Source organism: Branchiostoma belcheri, unplaced genomic scaffold (assembly GCF_001625305.1).
Source record: "Branchiostoma belcheri isolate BF01 breed outbred unplaced genomic scaffold, Haploidv18h27 scaffold52, whole genome shotgun sequence".
Classification (NCBI taxonomy): Eukaryota; Metazoa; Chordata; class Leptocardii; order Amphioxiformes; family Branchiostomatidae; genus Branchiostoma; species Branchiostoma belcheri.
In genome coordinates, this window is record NW_017804154.1 from 515,800 (window position 1) to 532,385 (window position 16,586).

At 44.3% G+C, this 16,586-nt stretch overlaps 1 protein-coding gene across 1 annotated transcript; it reads left to right on the top strand.

The window, feature by feature from the left end:
* Positions 1-582: 582 nt before the first annotated feature.
* Positions 583-16,580, top strand: LOC109480647. Its single transcript, XM_019782878.1, is given in 29 exon segments — positions 583-749; positions 1,063-1,273; positions 1,667-1,825; positions 2,112-2,284; positions 2,732-2,850; positions 3,071-3,200; positions 3,634-3,772; positions 3,890-3,898; positions 4,057-4,119; positions 4,729-5,105; positions 5,472-5,631; positions 5,759-5,899; positions 6,086-6,465; positions 6,767-6,926; positions 7,211-7,360; positions 7,621-7,751; positions 7,923-8,046; positions 8,356-8,435; positions 8,785-9,005; positions 9,417-9,502; positions 9,781-9,927; positions 10,140-10,322; positions 10,593-10,816; positions 11,264-11,398; positions 11,597-11,828; positions 11,831-12,205; positions 14,525-14,529; positions 15,728-15,860; positions 16,275-16,580. Coding segments are annotated over 28 exon segments (4,542 nt in total). The 5' UTR covers positions 583-749; positions 1,063-1,068; the 3' UTR covers positions 16,376-16,580.
* Positions 16,581-16,586: the final 6 nt, after the last annotated feature.

The following is a 16,586-nucleotide window of genomic DNA, read 5'->3' on the forward strand; positions in this document are numbered from 1 at the left end:
CAGCCTTTCTTGTGTCTGCCCAGCTTAAAATGTGGCTAATCAGTGACGTCAAATGTTACAAAATATGCAATATTTACAACAAAGAGACTATTGACCTTCAGTATAGTCAATACAAGCAGAGATGTGTTCACCAAAGAGCCTTTTCCGCCTGGTTTCTTCAGAAGAAGCCACACCCAGAATTTTATTTTGTATCAGCAGGGTTCCACCATGTGTCATTATTTGTTGTGTGACACGACCGGGTACTAAGAACATGCAGTTTTTGCTCTGAGCACAGGCTTAGCAAATGCCTCTAGTAGGCACGATGGGTCAGTGGATCACGTTGGCAGCTTTGGTGTGTTTCCTCGGCAATGGATTCCCTTCCTGCGAAGGTAGGTGTCAAGACTGTTTATTATATTTCAAGACAAATCTCTTGTGTACGGGAGCACTTAGCTTTTATCTATCGGGAGGGAAAGGGACGGGTCAGTGTCCTTACGTAACAAACTTGATATTCATCCAATTTTTTAGTTCAGAAAAATATTTGGATCTCTTGTTTCGCACAATATCGTTAACAAACCATGAGAGTTGTTTGTTTATTCCTCCAAGGATGCCTGTACACGATAGGCAAAGAGTTCGTGCTGTCCTTTCTGGAAAACTTCGAAAACGCCAACAACCAGCCAAGGCTCTTCATTACAAGCGACACGGACACAACGGTGACCATCGAGGCCCCGGCGGATGGATACAGTACAACGGTGGACGTGTCCGCGGATCAGGTAAGACTGGTAGTATTCCTTATACACTATTACGTTGAGAAGACAAAACAAGTAAATCTCCTTTGTAAATTTGGATTCTTATTAATGAATAAGACATGAAATTCAAAAGAAAAACGCTAAAAGTTTCACGGTGGTATGAACTCTTTTGACTTCTGTTATAGATTGAAATTAAGTATAGTCAGCACACAATGATTGTACGCAATTGCTGGTCAGTGAGTACATCTGTTGGCCCAATTTTTTCCATGATAACACATAACACATAACACAAGTATTGATACAAAGTCTGATATAAAACGTAACTTCACCAACACAGAAAGTGATGGTCACGTTGCCCCGGAGCTCTGTGGAGATGAGCGGCAGCCAACCAGTCAACAAAGCTGTATACGTCACTTCCGACCAAGACATCAGCCTCTTGGCTGTTTCCGGTGAAGGCCTCATGACAGGCGCCTATAGGGTTTTGCCAATTTCATTTCTCGCCAGCGAATATTACATTCCCAGCTACGTCGCCGCTGGGCAACTCTCAGGTAATGTTTGTAAGATGACAACTTTTTTTTTAAATTTTAAATTGCCCAAACTACTTTGACATTTCTAATCGAAGTCTAGAAACGGTGACGTGCACTTAGGAGATGGACACGTATGATGAAAGCAGGGTTAGCTATACCAAGGTTCTGGTTGGAACAATCCAAATCACTTTGAAGCTGATGTTTTTATAACTATCTCCACGTGTTTTACAAGGAAAAAAAGTATTAGAAATATTATTTACAATAATCTATAGTGTAATTACATATATAGTATTTGAGTGTTGTCATGTTTTAGCGTATTAGACCACACGTCAATTTGTTCTCTGTCGATGACATTAGTAACTGTTGCTGAATACTGATTATCACGCAAATAATTAAATTGTTCAAATTTGACAGAATTTGGTGTAATCAGCGCCTACCCCGACACTACCGTCACGATCACCCCCACACAAGACGTGACGTTTGACGGGGCGGCCTACACCGCAGGCACGTCTTTTGAGGTCGAGCTGGGAGAATATGAGGGTCTGCAGGTTCAGTCAGCAGGGGACCTAACCGGTACATCTCATTAAATCTTCTGCCAAGTCTGAATGCAAAATCATTGTCACCTCTTACCGATAACAATTGAAAATACATCTTCTGTTTGGTTTTCGTTTGTGTCTAGATGACAAACATTCTATTTCTATGTTATTCACATTTATTTATTGAGGATGATGCAAAATTCTTACAGGAAGACCAAAATATTACATGACGTGGATCCATGAAGTAGTAATCAAAATTAGATTTGTGTGACACTTGGGCATAGCGTATTGCCATTATTTTGCCCGAAACACATCGTCCCTAGGATCCCACATCTCCTCGAGCGCGCCGGTAGCCGTGGTGAGTGGTAGCCTGAGGAGTGACCAGGTCCTCCCGCTGGACGGGTGGGGGACGAGGTACCTGGCCGTACCGGACGGGGTTCAAGGTCGTGGCACGGACGGCCGTTTCCGCGTCATAGCTGCCAGTCCAGACACCGAGGCACGTATGACCTTGCCGAGTTGTATGGAACAAAATAGTATTTTAGATCTTGTAGTAACGTCATATCGTTGACGGCGATCACTGAGTAATCTATCTGACCCATGATTTCATAATTGGAATATGATGCGCGATGCAAAAGACATCAAAACACACAAAACGTAAAACGATAGTTTTTCGTCTATGAATTTCTTTGGTTGATCTGTTGAATATTTATTTCGTCGTTCAGTGGACGCAGCCTCTATTGGAAAGGGGATGTAACACCTGGTAGCGTCTGCCAAGGGTGCTTTCTTTACACAGGCACTTTGAAAGAGAAGATGCCGTAAAATGCTTCTGAAATGTCGTAAAGACAGGTCATGCATATGAAATTTGCTACAAGTGCTTGCATGGGCATGGCAGTTTTATTGGAACGTGCCCAGAAAGTAATGGTGGACGTGTCTGCTTTTCTAGGTCACCATCGGTGACGACATGACGACGCTACAACCAGGGGAGTATTTTGACGTCGATGTCCCTGCTAACGAGTTCAAGGAAATAGAATCAACCGCTGCCGTCATGGTGGTACAGATAAGGTGATTGTACTATGCTTTCTAATTGCCTCCGGTCTCGTGCATGTGCATGTGGACCGTGGACCACTTATGGATTCGTAGAGCTTTCTAAGGAGGCTAATCGTAAATCATGGGAGGGCGTTGCATTAAAGTTATGGATTGTCACAAAAAAGTTATGTTTGTGCACTACTGGCTTATGATACTTCCAGGAGGTTTGAAGTCTTTATTTCCTGTTTGTCTTTAGTACAATCGATTCCGATCCATACATGACAACCCTTCCGCCTGTGGAGTATTACCACAACACCTACACCTTCACAACGGTAGACCTACAAGGATCCGGTACACATGTCCACAGACTCTGTATCGTGTCACAGGTGTGTTACACCTATGTGTAAAACTATAGCCCAGATTGTAGTACTTTGTGTTTTTCAAATCGCACTTTTCCCTAGATTTGTACAACGCCAATCTTAAGTGGCTGATTAAACACCGATAGTGGGTTTACCACAGGTTCGTGCAAGTACCAACAGTGAAGAACAATGTAACACTCTAGTCTAAATGCTGACTCTAAATTCTAACATGTTGATAATCTGTGATTTGTGGTGATGAGTATTGGGCATGGCAATTCTATGTAAGAGGTCTGTGATTGAAAGGTGTTTCCTATGTCTTTGATTTTTTATATTACTAGATATATATTTTCATTGTCAATAAATGTATGCATTGATGTATACAATTTTATCAGCAAATGACACCTTACAAAATGGACGACAATGATTCTTATTGTTTTAAATTTTGATATAAATTTCTCAGGAAACGTCGGGATTTGAGCTGAATGATTCACCTTTGGACCCTACCATTGTTTGGACACCGATTCTGGACAGCGGTTTCTCAACAGGCTGTACTGACATTGCAGAAGGGAGTCACACACTTGTTCATAGCAGTCCTAATGGTCAGTGTACTATTACCTCTGTACGGAGGTCTGGTTGTCGGCGTTCTTGCTTGCGTGTTTGTTAAACATGTCAATTGATTTACAGTTCTTTGTGTAACAAGGTCCTTATTTAGTTAGTCATTTATAGTTATGTCCCAGATGGACAAAGAATGGACACATCGCGTATAACGATTCAAATATTTAAAGGTAAATATTAGGTGTCATCGGATCTTATATCAATCTTTATCGTCTTTGTTGTGGTTAACGCAACACTTTGGGTAAAATGGACCAATCATATTCTGCAGACATTTTCGTGAGCGGCTCCTCCGACAAAGAGACGTACGGCTTCCATGGAGGTCAACTGAAACGTAAGTTTGTCTTTGAATGATATACAGCACGCTGGGATCCGAAGATACCAAAACTGAAAAAAAAAACTCTTAACAACTATTACAGGGAAATATTGTCAGCACCAGGGGCAGGGAACACAGTCAGCACCAAGGACAAGGAAACGCACTTAGCACCATGGACAGGGAAACATATTCAATACCAGGATCAGGGAAACACATTCAGCACCAAGGACAGGGAAACACAGTCAGCACCAAGGACAGGGAAACACAGTCAGCACCAAGGACAGGGAAACATAGTCAGCACCAGAGACAGGGAAACACAATCAGCATCGGGGACAGAGGAACACAGTCAGCACCAAGGACAGGGAAACACAGTCAGCACCAGAGACAGGGAAACACAGTCAGCATCAGAGACAGGGAAATAAAGTCAGCACCAGGGACAGGGAAACACAGTCAGTAACAAGAACAGGGAAACACAGCACCAGAGACAAAGAAACACTGTCCAAAGCGCAATCACCGTTACTCAGAGACCACTAGCATCATGAGCAAAACCATTTTGCATGATTAACTAAAAGAGTGAATTCAAAATAAATAATGTTGAAAACTTTCTTTTTCCAAATACTACTATAGCTTGTCCCCCGGAGCCACCGCCCCCCAGGGACTGTGCGGACTGGTTCACCCGGGGGGCCAGGGATGATGGCATCTACGCAGTGGACGACCCACCATTCGACGTCTGGTGCGACATGGACCCGTTTGGATGCGGTGGGACCGTCCTTCAGCGGCGCTCATCTGGTTCCTTGGACTTCGAAAGGGAGTGGAGTGACTACGAGAACGGCTTTGGAGACTTGGACGGTGAGATGTGGTTGGGACTGAAGAACATCAGCCTCATTTCGTCAAGACGGAATCACATGCTCCACATCGTGTTGGAGGACTGGAACGGCGTCACGGCTCACGCCAGCTACTCTGTGTTCTCCGTTGGATCAGAGGACACCAATTACCAGTTGACGGTATGCTGCTCTGATCATTCCGGTCTCTTTAACACTAAACCCATTTTTATGTTTTCAGGGTGAGTTTAGCAACAGTCACTTTTTTCTTAAATGATGTGTGCATAGGTAAAATTTGCCTTATACCTTTACACCTGATGTCGATTAACGAATTGGTCGCATTCGTTGCATTCGTACGATTTTGGTGCCGTAGAATTTCCAAGCTGGTTGCGGCAGAAGCAACCACCGACAAATATATAAAGCAAACTTTTCCGTAACCAGACAGCTGAATTTTGCAGGACACGACTATTCCAAGAATATCCTAGCCTACGATCGTACGACTATCGCATGACCGAACCTCAAGTAACCCTCTCGCCTATTTTCCCACAGATTGACGCGTACGCCGGTAATGCAGGAGACAGCATGGGCCCGGCAGGACGCTATGACTCCAATGGAAAGATGTTTTCTACCACAGACCGGAAAAACGACGACAATGCCGTCTTCAGCTGCGCGGAGGCGTACAGCGGCGGCGGGTGGTGGTATCCCACAGGTGGGACTTTTACTTCAGGGCACGATTAAGGCAAATATCAAAACCACGCAGTTTTCAACTCACAATCAATACCATGTTATCATACCTTTGTTATCGCGGATTGACTGATGGCTTTTTCTTTCCGAAGGATGTGGATATGCCTACCTGAATGGGAAGTATCTGACTGACTGCAATCCCCACTGTGACCCATCGCAGGGTGTGGTGTGGCAGACTTGGCAGGGCGCCGGCTATTCTCTACGGAGAACTCTCATGATGATCAGACCACAAGGTTAGTACTGCTTAATACTTTGTGTCCCCTGTTTCGCCACAAGGATCACAATCAGTGGATCCTTGGGTAGGGGAGAACACTGCAAAAATTTCTATGCGGACATTGCACACTGAGATATATATCAGATATGCCACATCTCTTATCGTTGACTCTTTCAATCCCCCCTCGACAACTAATCCTTTTTAGCCGAAGACTGCCTTCCGCCGAGTGGACCTATGGATTGTGCCGACCTGTTCACGTCAGGGGTACGACAAGATGGCGTATACTCCGTGGGATACCCGCCATTCGAAGTCTACTGTCGCATGACGACTGTGAACTGTGGCTCCACCATCTTGCAAAGACGTCTGGACGGGTCGGTGGACTTCGGCAGGCCCTGGAGTGACTACCAGAGAGGGTTTGGTGACCCAAGCGGAGAGGTGTGGATGGGTTTGGAGAAGGCACATCGCCTGACGTCGACGTCGGACTACCAGTTGATCGTCGAGCTGGAAGATTGGGATGGGAACGTGGCCGTGGCGACGTACGGGACGTTTCACGTGGGAGACGTCACTTCCTTCTACGCGTTGGAGGTACGGATGCTGTTGTCCATCTTTTGGGTGCAAAAGTGTGGTTTTGGGTGACTCTTCTCTTGGTTTATTGTGTCTGTTTATGGGTCAGAATGACAGGTGGTGAAAAGTCAGACACAGGAAATGGGGTGAACATGAACATGGGGGAATTTAAGAAGCTGAGGATTGTATACTTTGCCATTTCGTGTTATGGTTGGTCTATCAAAGTAAACTCACATGCAACAGGTTTGAAAAAGTGGATAGAGAATTGGTACCTCACGAAAACACGTTTGGCATTTCAATCTTAATCCATCAACATCTTCAGGTAGGAGATTTTGCGGGTGACGCAGGAGACAGTTTGGCCCCAGAGGGACGGTACAACGCCAACGGCCATCAGTTCTCGACCTTTGACATGAAGAACGACGACAATGTAGACTTCAACTGTGCGGTAACTTACAGCGAAGGCGGATGGTGGTATCCACCAGGTAAGACGCATCTTGCAAGTGGATGTTGAGGAATAACCCGTTCCTGGCTGTTAATCAAAATTAGCGATGCGGCTAATAACAGGATTTATTGACGTGACCAAATTCAAATTAAGCTGTGTCTACTCATTTACCCGGGTTTCGTCAATATTGGAGTTGTTCGAGTTGCTATGGCGTTGCTAAGGGGGGGGGGAGGTAGCATCAGGGATATGCTCAGCCTCCTACCCCTAGGCTCTTCCTGGATATGAGCCTGAAAGTAACATGAACGTTTACTTCATTCTCACCAGGCTGTGGTTACGCGTTTCTCAACGGGAAGTACCTGACCGACTGCAACCCTTATTGTGACCCATCTCAGGGGGTTGTCTGGCACACCTGGAAGGGATCTGGTTATTCACTGAAGAGATCTACTATGATGATGAGGCCACTAGACTTCGACAGTGAGTGTAGAAAGTATTTATCAACGAATCTACCATGCTACTTAGTATTTTCATCTCCTACCTGTCAGTCGGTGTTCCACCCACTTCCTGTTACGTTACTAGATTCCTCCCAACCCGCGTGGAGACCTCCAATTCGACCTTCCTGTCAGTCTGCGGTTACACCATTCCCCCTCACTTTCAGTAACTCTGCTGTACACAACGGACACACAAGCAAACAAACAAACAAACAAACAGACAGAAAAACACATATGTCGTTGCAGGCACTCCTTGCATCCCAACGACGACTGAAAAGCCGACCACGCCCGACCCCGCATCGGAGCCATCAGCTACTACAGACGCTCCCGCTCATGCGTTACCAGCCGGAGATGGCATATGGAAGAAATACCTTGCTGTAAGTTGGAAAAATTAAAGATGTAGACCATTGTGGTGTGATTGAACACCATAATCTTCATAAATAGTGGCTTCGAACAGTAAGTATGAATGGATTAACTTGTAAAATGGCACTGATTTGATAAATTGTCGAAGGAAAGTTGCATTGACGCTACTTATCTATTACCAAAAGGGCGAGTACAACCCTGCCGAGTCGGAGATTGGCGGTAATGCTAGCTGGATAGAATGGCAGGTGTGGAGGACAGGCGAACAGATACCACCAGGATATGACAAGAACAAGAGGCCAACAAGCGGAGGTAAGAGACACTGTTCGTATTTGACATCTGTTCAAACTACTAGTATATTTTTAGATATTTCATTTCTTCCCAGACTTAAGTATTGTTTTGGGTGGCTGAGCTGTGGCTTTCTGTATTTGTCCAGACGGAGCAGGTTGACAGCATGTGGGCGGGGGAAAGAGTAACAGGCAGAATGACAGGCTAGGAGGTTAAATGTCTTAGAATGGTTAACGTTAAAGTGACCTACTTAAATGTCCAGAGAGCATATCGTAATCAGTACATCGTAAACTTGCATTGATTAGTATGTAAAAAAGTGTAATGTCTGTCTAGAGAGCAACACTGACAGGTGGACTGAGGTAGCTTCGAGTGTGTACGTCCGGCGTTTGGGCTGGCTTGATGATGAACATGTGGTAAGTATATGTGTGACGTTATGTGTTGCTACACGTTGCTATTCCATCTGCAATTCCGTCTTTGTCGTTGCAAAATCCTGTGTTTCCCTGTCCTTGGTGCTGACTGTGTTTCCCTGTCCTTGGTGCTGATCCCTGATCCTGGTATCTATCAGATTCTTTCTTCCCATTGGACTACTTTTCAACATTCATTATCACACAGTTTTTACATGTAAGTGTTGTTAACATGTCAGTTTTAGTGTTCATGCGAAAGCATGTTTTACACTTGTGATCTTAGGCTGTCTCGTAAAACTAGAAACCAATTCCAGATATTCATCAGTATGGCGCAGAAGATACAACCTTTTTTCTACAGAATATTTCTACGACTCTCGAGTACGTGCTTGCCTGGATAGACCCTCGGCTGAGGGGTCTGACCGCCTCCTGGGTCCCCGTTCCCCCGGACCTGCTTTGGACTCCGCCGCTCAGCTTCGGACGGAACGTCAGAAGGACATCTATCGTGGACAGAGGGAGCACCTCGGACACAGGGATATCTCTGTGGCTGCACAGGAGCGGGCTGGTCGTCTTCAGGATGATGTGAGTACCCATGAACAAAAACTACCCTGAAAAGAATTAAAAGATCTCATACCTCCGTGAAGTATTTAGAGTTGTTGTGATTTTTTTATTGTATTGTTGGGTAATCTTGGAATTCTACACTGTAGCGCACATGCGATCCTTGAGATTGAGTTGTTCCACTGTCACCTCCTCCAAGCCTGCGTGGAGACCATTTGACCTCCAATTCGACCTCACTATCAGTCTGCCATTTCCTCTTCACTTCTTGTGATTCTACTGTATAAAAATAACTATGGGCACACAAGAAAAAATAAATAACGACAAAAAAACTGATAAAGAAACGTGTAATAGAACCACTACAGTAATTTGAATAGCTGACGTCCTGTCCTATGTTAATGTTGTTCATATATTGATCTGTATAATTTGCTCTTACAGTCGTGATCTACATGTGTCTTGTTCGGGAGTGACGTTTAAGCACTTTCCATTTGATAGCCAGAGCTGCGCCATGCCTCTTCATGGATGTAAGTAGTTTTTATTATTTTTTTATTTAAAAAAAATATTAAATTGCTCAACGGCCGTATAATGGTCTCCTGGGGAAAAGGCCTTAGCTTTCCACAGAAACAAAAAATGGTTTGCATTTTGTTGTTTTCAATCAAGAAATTAATGAACAAAATGAACAACATATAGCAATTAGTATGCTTCTTATGTTATGGTGTTGAAAAATAAAGCCAAACAATTGAAATAGAAAAGAGATGAAGTACACAACGCAATAATGTTTGCTTGCCTCCTCTCCGTGTAGATAATGGAGTGAGGTTCCGCCTTGTGCCCCCCAGTGACACTACTCGGCACCAGATTAAGACCGACAGCGCCGAGGTGGTATCTCAGTTCATGTTGAGAGGGGTAGAGTTGTCAGGGACCTTGGAGTCGTTTCTCACCAACGTCTCGGGTATTCGAGTTTGTAAATGATAGCATTACAGCCATATTGTAGGGATAATACTATCCTTACACTATTCGATGACATTTGTACCTCCATAAAACAGGAGGTATCGTATTTGTCTGTCTGTTTGTTGGTTGGTTTCCTGCTATATGCATGCCTGTTTCCTCATTGAGATTCACTGAATAATAAGAATGACAATGTATCTTCGATTTCTTGTACAGATTGCAGTTACTTCAAACAATCATGTGAGTACGACGCTGAGACGTGCCCCTTCACGAGTTCTCAGGACTGCCGCGCGACAGTGGGACAGTGTGCGATGGAGAAGGTCGATTGCCCGGAGGAAGCACGAAGGGTATCAGAAGAGGCACGCAGGGTGGCGCGCAGCGCTAACAACCTTCACAAAGGTTTGAAAACTGAAAATACAGTGTTAACTTTGCCTTGCTCACATGTACAGATACAGTTACAGATGTATGGTAACAGCAAGATACACAGGGACATTTGCTCTTGTTCACTGAGTATCACAGAGTAGCACTGTTTATCCCATCCTACATGAGCAAGTGACCAATGGCTGGTGAGAGCAGTCATGGTCTCACGGGATTAGCTGATTCGGCACATCCCGGTTTTTGTTCAACAACTTGTGATTAGCGTTGACACAGCTTGTGATCTGTTTTCAGACACCAGCAGCTACACTACAGTATCAGTTCAGTTGGGCATGACCAGGCGACTGTGGATCTACATCTCAACGACGTTCATCCCGTCCTTCATCCTCGTGGTGGCCTCCCTCCTGCAAACATCGCTGCCGCTGCACCACAAGGCCATCTCCGGTCGCATCACTCTCGGGGTTATCCCTCTTCTGGTGATGATCACTAAGGGCGTCCTGAAGCACAGAATACTGTGGGTGAGTGAACAGCTGAGATCTCGTGCCTCCGTGAAAGATTTTTTTGCAGAAATTTCTTGTTTTGTACAGTATTACAAATTAATTACTGGTACTATGTGAGTTTTTTTGTGAACTTCTTGCTGTATTTGTTATTGTGACTTTCTCGTTGATGTTGTCCATATTACACTGTTGCGCTTACAATCCCGTCCTCCGCTGCTTCGTACCATTCACTTCCTACCAACCTCCAGTTACTCTTCTTGACAGTCTCAGGTTACACCATTCCCCTCACTTTCCGTGACTCTACTGTATGCAAATACGGACAGACAAGCAACCGAACGTGACACACCGTAACAACTGTTTCAACCGATGTACTGCACCTTTAGGTACTCAAAACTTTCATATGTTCACGACCTTGCTTAGAATCTTTTACCACAATGATCTAGCCCGTGTTTTGTTTGCACCCCGCAGGTATCCGTTGCAAGGGCGATAGACATTTGGCTGATCGTTTGCCTGGTCTTCATCGTCCTGGCCTTGGCGGAAACTATTGTAGTTTACTACATCTACAGCAGGCGGGAAGAGAAAACTCGAGGTAAGCGGTTTCATGTTATCCATATAAGGTAGATCCTTATATGAATTCCCAAAGGACTTGATGAATTAGCAACTGGATGAATTAGCAACACCCGGAGGCTGCCTATCTTATTCATCTTTAACAACATACAGACTCACCTTGATATCATCATCACCACCTGTAGTATTGATAACGTTCATTCTATTCAATCATGTTGTAATTTTGTCTTCCAGCACCCGGTAGAGAACAAACCACGAAAGCTGAAGGTCTGCATCCCTCGTGTGAAGTACTCCAGCCCTCTCGGGATATGGTGGGAGCAAGCAGACAGCGAAGGGTGGAGGATTGCCTACATCCCGCCTAGCGAGGAGACGTCCTTTTCGGAGGGCGGAAACACACGCCACGCGCGAGAGTACGACTCGGACGATGGGCCAGGTGAACCGTCAGCGGTGACTGCAGAGGTCCACCCGAGCCGGGAATGGATGGGACCAGCAGCCCGATACCAAAGAACAGCATTCGCACCAGTCGGCCTCTTCACGTCGCTTCTGAGGAAAGTCCTGCCCTTCCCTGTGAGGCGGACAGCCAGACCTCCGGATACAACACCATGGATACCATCGGCAAATTCTCCGAGGACACCAGCAGTAGCACAACAGGTGGCAGCACGGAAGGTGACGTCACAGATACAACTTCTGACGTCAATGACAGTGACTCTGAGACGAATGACCCGGATGTGTGCGAGTACTTAAGCCAACAGATTGATTATGTCACCCGCATTGTGTTTGTTGCTGCCTTTTCGTTCTTCAACATCTGCTTCTGGCCCTATTATCTGTTCATATGGTTTAAAGGTTTGCATTGAATATTGGCCTGCACCACTCAGGTATGCATGTAATCGTAAAGAGTGGTATAATGAATGAATGAAAGACCTTTATTGTACGTTTGTTATAATCAATAATACAGGTTTGGTGCATTGGGATGTTGTATTGTTAGCCTTTGTACCATATTCATTTACGTTTGCAATTTTGTACCATGTACGTTTACGTTTGCAATTTAATCTCTTGTACAATATACCGTATCATTTGATGCCCCCCCGCTCACTCAGTACTATAGCCTTATATAAGTTATATGAGCCGTTATGTGTTAGTCTGTTTGGTGTTGTTGTATCGCAATGAATTTTAGAAATGTAAGAATTGAAGAAAGGCCGTGAAAATGAAGTATATATTATCTTTGATTTATCTTAGTTATCATCTTCATCAACATAATTGTAGGGATAATGTGTTAAAAGTAACGTGTAAATTAGAATTAGTGGTAACCCTTGAGAATATAGAGAAGGCGAGACTAGAACTTGTGTTCGAATTATTATGATTGTGAATGCTGTATTCGTACGTCAAATATGGTGAAAGACGAAATACGATACATTTCATTTCAAAATGCCTCTTCTGCTATGAAACACACACACAAACACACACATAACGTCACACACACACACACACACACACACACACACACACACACACACACACACATGCACACACACACATACACACACACACACACACACACACACTTGGCAACAGGACGCAACTGTTCCTCCAACAAAAGGGTTATGAATAATTTAGTACATGATGTGACACATGCCAGATACAAAATTAATATCGAGGGCGACTCGTAATGGTGCGTAGAATAATCTCCAAGCAGATGTAACGAACCGGCTCCAGCCGTTTTCTTACGCCTGTTTTTGCAACATTTAGTGCATGCCACCTTGCCGGACTTTCCAACGTAACTCACCCCTTCGCCCTCCCCACGTTTTTCAGACGATGGTTCCCTTGCGCGGGACTTTGCAGCCTAATCGATCCTCCCTCTCACCGGATGTTTTCAGGCTCAGACACTAACTGGGGTTGTCCGAAACTCTGATTAAAAACTTGGTGGTAACAATCATTGTGCCCGCTCTTTATTGTGTACTAGATAACAAATGACAAAAGAAATTAAAGCAAGTGAAGATCAAAAATCCAAAACATTTCTCATGGCAAATGCGTAACTCGACTCACAAAGGCCTGACATGTTGTAGAGTCCATTTTAGTATACCTAGTATTTTTCATTGTCCTGCGTTTACACCTTTACAGAGTATTGTACAATTTCCATTTCTGGTTGGCGTTTTGCCAGACAGCTGCCATGGCTGGGACTTCCCGTGACGTGTGGAAACCTTGGTAGGACGCTGATGATGTCATAGACATATAGAAACTTGGTTCCTTTGTTTCCAAGGTTTCCACACGTCAAGGAAAGTCCCAGTCATGGTAGTTGTTTGGCAAAACTCCAACCAGAAAATGGAAACTGACATTTAATATCGAAAATTTGACCTGCTTGGAGGTCAGAGTTGCAGTTTTTGCTAGACTGATGTTTGTGCCTCTTCCTGTCAAGGACACAAGTGTAAACACTCATTGTAGTTAATGGGTCGTAACTAGCTCTGGTATCGGACATGTCCCCGTAACCTATAAATGCCTTGCCTGCCAAAACAGTTTGTTGAATAGGGATCCTGGTGTCAACAAATGCAATATAAGATTGAATGTCAGCAAAGTAAAGCCATTCAGTCCTTAAAACGCATTGATCTAATTGTTTTGGCGGCCATTGAATTCGGTACCGTCTGATAGACATCGAAACCAAAGCCATTGTCCGAAAACATGCAGTCTACGTCCAAAACAAAGTACATGGTACTTAAGAAAGTCCCGCACCGCGCCAGGGACACCTGAGCTGAATTGCTGGCGGAAAGTCCCATATCTGTTTATCGTCACGGTCTGAACGCTTCTGGCCTGGATGCCAGACTACCAGGGCTTATACGGACCAGGCCCTGGGCCCTGGGCAAACATGCCCAAAGGAATTTTACCACAGTCCCCTATGTTCCGATCGATTGTCCGTTGTGACGATCCCACATCACACAAATGTGACTTTGGTAGTTTGGATCTAACCTAAACCTAAAACCGCACTTCCAGTCTATTTTAGTTATGATCAGAATCCCCGAATTAACAACACATTTAACGTTAACAATAATTGTTTCAACCAATAAATATCAGAAACAATAAATATTGAACATTCCCGTCCTATCAACTGTAGAACAGCAGGTAATTATATGTTTGTTGGTTTTATGTTTGTGGAGTTTTTGACTCCACCAGCTGAGGTGACATGTAACATTCCCCTGACGGGGCTTTTCAATAGTATCGCACTGTTAGTGAGAAGGTGAGAATAGTGTTTATCAGGTACGCGGCTTTGTTGTCGTGATTGGGACTTCCCCTGACGTAGGAAAACCCCGCGAGATAGAAACTTGTTTTGAACGAAAACCCGACATCACCGAAACCGGACCCGAGGTTAAGTCATTATCAGCCAATCAACGCTTGAAGCGAAAGCAGGTTCTCCGCTGTGATTGGCTAAGCGGGCTGACAACAAACGAAGGGGAATCCCAGTGATGTCATACACAGGGAATAGTATAAAACTGCTCACCCACAGCCAGCTTTGATATTTTTGTTTCAAGATTGCAGGGTTGTAGGGCTAGCGGAGGGCTCCTGTGCTACACAGTGCAACTGCCAAGTGCAACAAGGAGATCCCGTGGTGACACTGTGAAGAGTTGAACTTTTAAAAAGGTAAGTCTTGTGTATCTCTCAATGCTGCATGCTATCCAAATCTGCCAAAGCTGTGGTAAAAAGGCTAGCCTGGTATCCAGTCTTACGTGTTTGGGGGTATTGGGGTGTTCAGGCAGGTTGTGCCTTTTGGGGCTCTAATAGCTCCCCCCCGCCCAGTGCAACAGGCCGTCCCGGTAGGAGTGTTACGCTAATAAGAGACAGTATGCTTGTTGAGGATTTGGTTTCCCCCAACACGTTCGTGGAGGGCTAATCAATCTCTCGTGAAATACACACACGATGTACACACCGGGAAACCTATGTGAGGCGGGCGGGACAGAGTTCTTGTGGCCTCCACCACGATCAGACTGGATACCAGGCTATAAAAAAGCTCGCTGGTAAGACAACTATGCCAATATCAAAATTGCAGAGTGGTTTGTTTTCAGTACCCCAGGGCGTGACAAAAGCGTATGCCAACATAGAACATCACTGCTTGCAAAAAATCTTTTCTGTGCATGAAACAAAACGCAGCCTGAACTGACGCCAGGGTATGCTGCCAGAAGAATTTCGTATAACCACAACCCATTGATACAACTCTACTCTTCTACTACTGTGCTGGTCGATACGTCACACCGAAACTGATCCGAAACCTGACACCACCGAAAGTTGGACTGTCACCATAACTTTTGATCAAACAATATGAATACTTTTGGAAATATCTGTTAACACCATTAAAACGAATCTTTCTGATTTCCTGACCAGAAATCTGATTTCCTGACCAGAATTTCTACGCACCCAGCTGTCAACATGGACAGTGCAAGGCGAGTGACATGGAAACCAACATCAGTGACTAGCATCACTGATCATGCATATGCGCATGACAGCATAACACCGCGTAAGTTTACATTTCACAACAACTTCAGTTGACTATTCAGTGATGCTAAATTTGCTAAAAGATGGTGAATAGTTCCATCAAGTTGGTTTTGTCAAAATTGTTTTAGTTACTATTAATTGAACATCTCTATGCACGAAGCCAAGAGATTTTCATCATAGTTACTGTGTAATAGACTAGAAGGGGGGCAATGTAGTAGACAGAGGTCAACAGATGCCCTTGTTGGATTATTATATAAATCATGATGTATGGATCAGAAAATCTATTCCAGTCAGGAACTGTGAATGGTGCTATTGAAATCCTAGATGCGCTGCTAAATTGTCCATAGGAATGGAATTGAAGAATCAAATCAAATACCGTCAGAACACTGATAAAGCTTTGACATCCAAGTTAACGATGTACAAAACCTTTCCTCAGTATTCTGCAGTGATGCAGCACCAGGCATGATGATGATGTCTGGACGACTGGATCCACCAGGTGACCAGTTGTCCCTCCAGTCATCTGGGATGAAAGGCTAACAGCCAAACAATTTTTATGGGACGAGACTTCAGCTGTCATCAAGTACAACTCAGCTATAAACACACTGGGCTATATGAAACCAAGTGCATGCAACATTCTACATTATACATGTAGCTATAGGACAGTCTTTTTGATATTGTAAATACAGACAAAGTGGTACATATACATGTAATCAGTCACCATAGCCTCTATACAATAAAATCTATTAGA